Raw genomic sequence first — 10,000 nt, 5'->3', positions numbered from 1 at the left:
ATGATTGTAGATAGAAATTGTAAAATTAATACACCATAAATAAAAATCAATCTTAATAGTATTCAGTAATACTGGTTCTTATATTGCTATAGTAAACATTGTTGTTGTTATTATTATTATCATTATTATTGTTATTATTATTATTATCATTATTATTGTTATTATTATTATTATTATTATTATTATTATTATTATTATTATCACAATTCCCTATATATGCATACATAGAATACTTATAAAAATATTAAAAGTATAATCCTTCTTTAGTAAACCATATTATAAGTCAGACAGTTTTCATGTAAGATTATTTGAATGATGAAAATATGTTGTCAGTTACTATTATCTACAGACTTTTGTGAATTTGATGATATTTATCAGTAAAAGTTTTCATTCCTTTTCTCTCTTTCTTAATCTGATTATTAACATAAACCTTTTTGTATTTACTTAATTTTCTACTTGCAGAACCATAAAACACCTCCATGCAAAAGGAGGAAGGCAACAGTACAGGGAAATGTCTTTGTGATTGAAGGGATTAACACAAGCGTTAATGGAGAATCAAAAATTGCCTGTGAGGAGGAGGAGGATGTCCTCTCTCAGGAAGTAAGAAGTGATATAGATCCTCTCGGGGAACATGCATTTTCTAGACATGATGGCTGTGACGATAAGGGTAATCTTGCTGGAAACAAAGACATAAATTTAAGGGAAGAACTCGATATCAAGGAAGAAGTGAGCATAAAGGAGGAGGACATTGAAGATTTTGAACTTGCTGGATTGAATATGGATTGTGTACCATAGGGTCTTTCATAACTGCTTCAACACAATTATGGGTTTCTCTACACCTCTACAGAAATATAGGATCTTGATGATTATAACTTGTAAACTAGTGGCTCCAGGATAGACAATATAAGTGAAAAAGTAATGAAAGCTCAGGGAACCAGATAACCCAGAATCTTGAACATCATTTGTTGTGGTGATATGCCATTACATCTTTGTCGGCATTTGCTCTAGACACAGAATTAGAGCAAAGCCCCCATACAGGTATCTTATGGAGTCACCTTCATGTCAGTGTGCTGACATATTGCTTTTATTTATATCAGGTCATGTGAGACATATTAAGACAGCACAGGAAAAGGACAATGAAAATGTTAAATTTGAATTGGAAAAATGATTATGCCAGTGGAATGAATATTTGTCTATGGAAATTGTATTGTAGTCTCAGAGAAAATAAATAGAAATAGGCTCTGCAAACAAGTAAATTTAGATAAAGCCAAAGAAGAATATTGAACACTCCTGAAAGCAATGCTTCCACAGCTCACCAGGTGGTTGTGGCTAAAGCCTGACATTGAGTAAATGCTGTTTGTAGTGGGTTTAAGGTTTGCCAGCTTTTATAAGACGACCCTGTCAATCCTTCTCTTCAAGCCACATTTTATGATTTTTCTTATTGTAGTTATTTTAAGGTATTATTGTTACCATCATCAATAATCATCAATCATTAATAAGCATCAGTCATCAATAACCATCAATAATCATCAGTCATTAATAATCATCAGTCATCAATAACCATCATTAATAATCATCAGTCATCAATAACCATCATTAATAATCATCAGTCATCAATAACCATCATTAATAATCATCAGTCATCATTTATCATCATTGTATTATTGTTTCCATCATCAATTACCAATAATCACCAATCATTAATAATTTTCAGTCATCAATAACCATTATTATCCTTTTCTTCCTCTACTTCCTCTTGATTCCATATATATTATACATATGTGTATATGAACTCTTATCTGTAAATCAATGATTATGGACATCAACAAGGCTAATGTTGGATGCTGTGGCTCTCTCCACTTAGCATTATTCTTTGAATAACGAGTACAATATTGTTTTGCCAAAAACTTACAAGAATCTAATATCTAACATGTTATGTATTTATTAATGGCTTGAATGAAAAGTAGAATTTTTATGCCTCATGTTAGCAAAAATCTCACCAGAGTTAGTGTAATGGCTCATGCAACCTCAGTCTTTCTTTGAGTGATCCTCATCCGCTTTCCTGATTCTGCCCTTGAATTCCTCATCATGGAGCCACACATCTCTAAATAGGTAATTTGGTGGCAAAATCAAATGTAAAAATTATGAGACTGCTAATATGTATGTGGGTATAGATGGATGTGTGCATGTGTATGTGTGTAAAGCTAGACATTTTTTTCTACATAGTTTCTTACTTCCCAAAGTTTGATGATCTTGAAATGAAAATTGCATTGTGAATATATAGTATGAAGAAATTAATTGTATTGGTTAATTATGTATGTATTCATATAGATAAAATTATTTTTTTAAAGTCTACACCAGAGTCTTTTATTTATCTATGAAACCTAATTCATATCTTGAATTTGTATGATAGGGAGAAAAAAAAAACTTTAGAAATGTAGGACACAGTTACTTATATCGGGAAAATGATAGCATGTGCCGAAAGCTTAATGCCCCATGCAGTATTTTAAGACTCATGATCAGTTCTGTAGATACTGATGACTGAGCTATTTCCATTTAACAATTAAATCTAGGAGGGGCTGAATTACCCTAGTCAGAGCGGCAGACCCCTGCTCCGTGGTTGTTTTATATATATATATATATATATATATATATATATATATATATATATATATATATATATATATATATATATATATATATATATATATATATATATATATATATATATATATATATATATACATACATATACATATACATATATGTATATATAAATATACATATATATATATATATATATATTAATATATATATATATATATATATATATATATATATATATATATATATATATATGTATATATATATATATATATATTGTTATTTTTCCACCTGCCTCTCCAGTTTCACTTTGAATTTAACAGTCAGTTGAATACAACACTATCAGCATGTAATTCTGACAATATTAAATAAATGTCATGCACTATATCTGCCCAAAATTAGCAGTTCTCCAGTGTCTGAACATTTTTGAAAGACAGGAAATAACAAACTTATGAACTACTTGCCTTGTCACTCACTTCTTTCATGCCTTCTGTTAAGATTCTGTTTTAATTACTCTACTCAATTACCTAAGCACGCACTTGCATTATTTACTACGCGCTGTAAAAGAGGGCTTAGTTGTGGTGACTGTTTATAAGCATTTGATACAATTTAACAAAGAATTCTGTAGATAAACTGGATACTTATGAAATGTAAGGGCCAGCTCTCAGTTAGCCCAAGTGTTACCTTAGTAAGAGAACACAATTTACATCAAATCATCTTTAAAATCTGTCACAGTAAGAGCTTCAAAGGGCTCCATCATTGGTCCATATGTTCAACTTTTCAGCATATAATTGATTTATTGAAGCTCCTCTAAAATTGATTCCCTTTGTAAACAATGCCACCATACTTGTGCAGCACATTACCTGAATAAAATATGTGATACCCAAGCAGAAAGCAGGTTCATAGTAGTAACCAAAATAATTGTAATTAAAATGAACTGAGTTTGGGAATGCACTATTTCATCTCTCACTTATGCACTGAATGCTAAGATCGGAATAAATGTCATTTCCAATGTAAATGAAGATAGATTCCTAGAATTTTTTTATACATTGTAATGTAAATATCATACTGATCCCATAGGACTAAAATTGCATGAAACAAGACAATTTCAGATAAACATATTTATGTTACTAATGTCCATTCATGGATGGGGAACATATATCCACCTCACTTCACTGCTAAAACTTGACTCCCCAAACTCTAACTGGCAACTTTGAATAGCTTTTCCTCTTAAAAAAGCAGAATATTGTTTCATCAAACTGTATTTTTGTATATAATACATTAAATTAATTACACTGGGTATGAGATCACTGTAATATTGTAATTTATTGGTCCTGGCATCAGGGTTTACCCTGCTGGCAACGTGCTTCACGTAACTCAGTGCCAAGACTATAACAATAAACAAATGTTTATTTCTAGTATTGTTTTTCACAAATGCTATTGAGCTTTTATTGAAATTGTCAAAATTCATCTTTCTCCTCCAAAGTGACCACTTTTGAAATTTTGATATATTTTATAATTGTATTTCAGTAAGGTTAAGAAGAGACTTTTGTTTATTTAAATAAATTTATTGCTGGATGTATCATATTCCACCATTTTTATTCAAATTACAAGTTCAAATTGTAATTCAACCACAAGATCCTCTGTGTTTTATTGGTAATATACCATATAACCCCATCTGATGTAAGTCTACTTCAATGTCCTGTCATTGATGGGCAAATTAGTTTTTTTCCCCCCTTAGTTATGGATTTTCTTCACAATTTCACTGTACAAACCACTATATGCATCCCTTTGGTAAAATTATTATTTCAGGAGGTTTATGAGGCTTGTATGGCAAGGAAATTTTTGGTAAGTCTGTCACCTTATTAGATTAGGATTTAGTGGTTATTTTTAAAAATAAATATATACCAGTATGACAAATGATAGACATCTAAAACATCTCTCTTTCCACACAAAAAGTATTGAATTTGTAAATGACTTTACATTTACTGGTTACAAATATTATTGGTGACTCTACAGTTTCACTGAGTTCCTGCACTAGTTTGGTTTCTCAGGTTGCAATAGCTTTTTCTTTTACTTTTCTATTCATCTTGCAGTCTTTGACATCTTATAGTCAAAATCTTCAATACCATCAAATTCATTGAAGATTACTGAAAAAAATGGTTTCAGAACATTTGTTGTACTGCAGGCCCCTCCATGGAGCTGCAACTTATTGTTATCTGGCATAACAGATAGCAATAACATCATCTTGGGCCCATATCTTGGAATGATTTTTTTTTCTTATAATTAGAAGGTCCATGGGCATTACAGCAGATTCAAATATAAGCCTGAAGCAGCATGCATGATGAATATTCCAAATGTCAGTGAAAAAAGAAGAAATATCACATCAATGATCACCGATTCCTGAGTAATAACTGCCATGGGCAAAATCACCCAAGCTTAATAATCACAAGCTGTATGGAAAATGTCCAATCATTTATATAGAAGTGCATAGAAATGCTGCACTCTGTTGGAGTAGCCAAGAATGTACATGCTGTACATAAGACTAAATGTTAATCCCAGTCAGTAAAATCAAAAGCTTCAACATATTCCTCTTTTATGATCACTTCCTCTTTCATTTGCATTCCTTCACTTGAATTCAAGATTTTGCTTTCAGAGAGACTATCTTCTCCCTCCTCATGGTCTATGCTTTCCTGTTTGATAAATATATTTTCTTCAAGAGGATCCATATCGCTTCCTCCTTCCTGAGATGAGACCTCTTCCTCGCAGGCTATTTTTGATTCTTTGCCAATGTTTGTGTTGATCTCTTCAATTACAAAAACACTATCCTTTTCTGGCGTTCCAAACACTTTCCGTCTTCTTTTGCGTGATGGTGGTATCTTATTCTGAGAAAGTAAAAAAAAACATGAATTAAAAATATGGGAAAAATTAAATATCAATCAACAAAAGACAGTTCATTATCAATTACTCATAAAAAAAAAAAAACGTGCATTATTAATTGCTCTTATCATTGCAATATTGTGACAGAAACCACATTAGCAGTATCAATATCAAGAGAGGTGAAAAATTGCATTCATTTACATATGAACTAAGTAATTTTACCAAAAATCAGACTTTATACCATACTGAAACAAACCAACTTTGGGATAAAAAAGCAAGGCGAGTTCCAAGAATCTACATGTAAAATCTACTTAATAAGCCACATTTTTTTCAGGGCATGAATTCATCAAAGCCGAGTGATCTTGTATGCTCTCTGCTCCTGGTTACATTTCATTACTTCAAGTTACAAGCCAAGAACAACTCCTGCAGCTGGCATTTAGCACATAAAAATGGTTACATGCCAAATTTATTAGCAAGTAGCCATTGAGAAAATCAGTACAAGAATCTAACCAATATGCTCCAGGTCAAAGTTATCATGTCAAAAAGAAAAATATAGCATTTTAAAGATAATATTTCTGTTTTGCGACCTCTAAACTAGTATTATATTAATTTAAATGATTTGTGTAGTTTCAATATTATGCTGCTACATGCTTTATAACATGCTATAGTCTGTGCACTCAGGTCTGACAGCTGGAGCAAAGAAATACCTGAATCATGGCTGTAATTGGTCAGTACAATGCAGAGGAAAATAAATATATATGGTAGTAAACTGATTTAAAAATAAGCATCCACTTTGAATGTAAAGTAATTTCCAGAGATAAAGAATCAAAAATGAACTTAAAAGGTAGACATATACAAAAGCAAATCAAATTAAAAAAAGCTAGTTCAATGAAATATCACATAATGTTTATTTTTAAAGTGCATATAAAGGGATATATAAAGAATTGAACTCACTCAGAGGAAAGGCATGAATGAGACTGAATGTCTTTAGAATGGAAGAGATGTATTTGACATCTTTCAGTGGCAGTCTTCATCATATAATACATGATTCATGAAAATACAAAACAAATATATATAGATATCAGATAGGCCCTTCAGGTTCCCCTGATGTTTGTGACCACATAATTGATGTTGCCATGATCTTGGACATTTTTAATCTTCCCAATGCGGAATTTGTATTTTCTTGTCGCAATATATGCAGCTTTCATTATTTTTCTTCTCTGCTTATGTAATCTGTCGTGGATGGATTTTGCTTTGCTTTCAATTCGGCAAATGTCTCACCTCATCTATGCATACCCCTATGGTGTTTGAAATTCTATAGTGGTGAATGTCAGCTCAACATTCACTGATCATGTTGCTGAAAACCCATTGTCTTTCACCATCACAAATATTGCATAAAATGCAGTATATGGCACTTTTGGGGTTGCTTGTGAGTAGTTTCTTGTTCCTTATCAAATCTCCTACTTTCATGCCTGACATGCTTTCTTTATTCATATTATTACCAAAGTACCTGCTGACTGCCCTGGAGACGCTGCACTGAGGAGTTGTCAAGAAACTTTAGGGAGGGCCACGATCAGTTCTTGCACTGATTATAATGTTCATCACTTTCTTTGTGGTTTAGGAAGAAACCTCTAGGGTACTCGTGCAATTCAAAGGAATTTATTATGCAGTTCTCATCCTCAAGAAGTTCTGGGCTGTAAATTCTTAACGCCTCGCGAAAGAAAAAATAACAATCCAAATTTTTTTTTTATTACTGTGGGAGGAGTAGTAGCAAATACACTCGACTCTTTATCAATTGACTCTCTCTATGCAGAGACATGCTGGCTGTAGTTTCTGATCTTCTTTCATGGTAAAGTGAATTCTATTGTGGATAGCGTTTAACATAAGCATGTTCTTCTGGGGACTATGATAAAGGCACCATCTATATAGCATATCCATGTTGAATGCCTGTCAATGTCTTTGTAAGTAATCCTTTCCTGACATTTCTGTTTCCAAGGAGAATCCATTGCTAGCCCATTACTGTACTCCTTTCCTGTAAACTCAAAGGATCCGAAATTCACACACAGTTTCATGAGTCTTGTGAAGTAGTGTTTAGGTACAGGAATTGAATCACCAACTTTCAGCTCCCTTTCAGCCAAGTATTTACCACCACTGCCCTGGGCAGAGTGTTGCAACTAACAATCAGTCACATCATTCAATGTCTGTAGACAACTTTGAACCAGTGGAAATGATGGGTTTTGTTTGTACAGAAATTTATTGATCAGATTCTTGTGCTTTTTTCACATTTGTTGGTGAAGCATCATGTGACAATTGTGTTCTGAAAGTCAGCTGCAGTAGTGGTTCTTGAGGTAATGCAATGTTACCAGGGGTAGAGAGCACTTAAAAGGGACCATGTTAATCTTACACGAGTCCAAAACTACATTGCAGGATAATAAGTTTACAAGCCTTCTAAAGAATGAGAGACATTTTTGCAATGTATGTAGGATTGTCTGAGTTTGGTAAGACGAGGGAGATGTCTCAACCCATCAGAGAGAGGCTGTTGTAACCTTTATTTAGAGACAATTCCTAGAGATTAGAGATAGTGACAAATTCTATAACAATGACTGCAATGATGTCCTTAGAAACACTCCTGGAAGATACTGGTTGGAGCAGTGCTATTATTGAAGCTGTTCTGTCCTAGGTGCTTCACATAACCTTGATGTTTATGAATTGTATTCCATTAAGTCCTACTTGAAGTTAGTCAATCTTAAAATCAAGATAAGACATTAGATTTCCAACATTCTTTCCCATCTTAACTTAGCTGTTATTTCCCACATTTTTTTTTCACAAAAAAGTATAAAAAATAGTGTTATAGCTTGAGGACTAATGCTATTAGAACCATAAAACTCCATGCATTTATAGATCACAGAGCTTAGAGCAGCCTACATAGTCATGACATATAGATGTACCCTAGCAATTGGGTCCACCCTTGACAATACATGTAAACATGCACACTTGTGTCATGGGGTAAAAAGTACAACAACATATATAATTTTTATAGAGAATGAAAGTCTTACTAGCCTTATGTAAAAAAGAAAAGAAGAGAAATTGTCTGCCCTTTTAAGATGTCAACTTTGACACAAGATAAAGTTTATGATTTACTTTTGGTGCCATAAATAAAACAAGAAACCAATTTTAGCACATCTAAGGATTGAATTGGACCCTTGGAGCAGTATGGCAGATAAGACACACCAGCAAATCAAACTGTGGTTTTATGACATGAATTGGCCTCAAAATGGAAGCAAGAGCTAAGGATATTTTGTTTAAGAAACACACCAACTAGAAACATTATATGGTATTGAACTATATAAAAAATAAGGAACATTTAAATTATTAAATAATTAGTTACTTCTGATGAAATGTACATTCCATCCATTCTCCCAACATAATACATAATTCTGATTTCCCTTATGATACTGAAAAGTGTTTGTAGAAATTTAATAATAAAATCAATCACAAACTTATGAAATGAAAAGAATACCTTAAGTTTAGTCCCCTTCTCTGATAAACGTTTACTTTTCCTGGCATCAGTGTTCTGGCAATTAGAGGGTTGATCACCTGGAAAGGAAACAAACTGTCAGTCATGGTATTTTCAAAATCAAATTACGTGCACAATGACAGGGATAAAATATGATGATTTTTGATATGTTGATATTTTATTTGATATTTTTATAGGCTAAAATATGATGACTTTTGATTTTATTGGTTGTGGGATGGTTAAATGAGTAAGAACTACTAAGACTGGAGCTTTCACTTGTGATGAAATAAGATAAGAAGGATTAAATAAGGAGGGTATAGGGGGAGGATGAGGATGAGGATGTGAGAGGAGAGGAGTAGAGAGAGACAGAGAGAGGGAAAGGAGATGAATGGAAGAGGGGAAGAAAGAGAAAAGGAAGAGAGAGGAGGGGGGAAAACATCATCCCTATGCTATTTAGCTCAATTGCACAACCTTGGTATCAATCAGGGGTAATACTACACTTTCAGAGCTTGGTTACTCCCAACTTTACCATGCACTTCCCTAGCAATTGAGTAAGGTTATTCATGGGCAAAGATGCATGAAGGCACCCAACAGCTTGTTTTAATTTATAGAATACATGTCCATATCCATTCTTACGGACGAAACACTGCAACATTCAATGGTTGGATTAAGTTGAAATGGGTGGTAGTAACACAAAAGAAATGTTAGTCCTCTCAGGTTTCAATAACAATAGGTTTGACGTGACTTGCCAGATTATCTCCAACAAGAACCTGTGGCATATATCTATACATTTCATGTGATATTTTTCATATTTTACCATGCAATTTCCCTGCCCTCCCCCCCTTTTTTTTGGGGGGGAGGGGGTAAATATGGGCAAACTCACTCAATAAAGGTATATGGAAGGCAAAAAAATGTGCAAATATAAAATACTCTGAGCCAAGAATCTGTTAAAGACTGGTAAAATTTAAAAGATTGTATTTTATAATAAATAGAAAGGAT

At 33.0% G+C, this 10,000-nt stretch overlaps 2 protein-coding genes across 15 annotated transcripts in view; one reads left to right on the top strand and one right to left on the bottom strand.

Annotated features, from left to right (window-relative positions):
- Positions 1 to 2,353, top strand: part of LOC122243318 (uncharacterized) — a 13,385-nt gene extending 11,032 nt beyond the window's left edge. For all 7 annotated transcript variants that reach the window (XM_086541985.1, XM_086541988.1, XM_086541987.1 and 4 more), the window contains one exon: positions 463 to 2,353. In XM_086541985.1, coding sequence (XP_086398111.1) covers positions 463 to 795 — 333 coding nt within the window. In that variant the 3' untranslated portion in view covers positions 796 to 2,353. The remainder of the gene's footprint in view (positions 1 to 462) is intronic.
- A 1,798-nt stretch (positions 2,354 to 4,151) lies between these two features.
- The window catches only part of LOC122243317 (uncharacterized), an 18,004-nt gene continuing 12,155 nt past the window's right edge, over positions 4,152 to 10,000 (bottom strand). For all 8 annotated transcript variants that reach the window (XM_086541983.1, XM_086541981.1, XM_086541979.1 and 5 more), the window contains 2 exons: positions 9,005 to 9,081; positions 4,152 to 5,489 (listed from right to left, as the gene is read on the bottom strand). In XM_086541983.1, the coding sequence (XP_086398109.1) occupies positions 5,417 to 5,489; positions 9,005 to 9,081 (150 nt within the window). In that variant the 3' untranslated portion in view covers positions 4,152 to 5,416. The remainder of the gene's footprint in view (positions 5,490 to 9,004; positions 9,082 to 10,000) is intronic.

This window comes from Penaeus japonicus, unplaced genomic scaffold (assembly GCF_977035675.1).
Source record: "Penaeus japonicus unplaced genomic scaffold, GWHDUDI00000001_assembly GWHDUDI00000011, whole genome shotgun sequence".
NCBI classification, from domain to species: Eukaryota; Metazoa; Arthropoda; class Malacostraca; order Decapoda; family Penaeidae; genus Penaeus; species Penaeus japonicus.
This window is presented reverse-complemented; position numbering and strand designations above follow the sequence as displayed.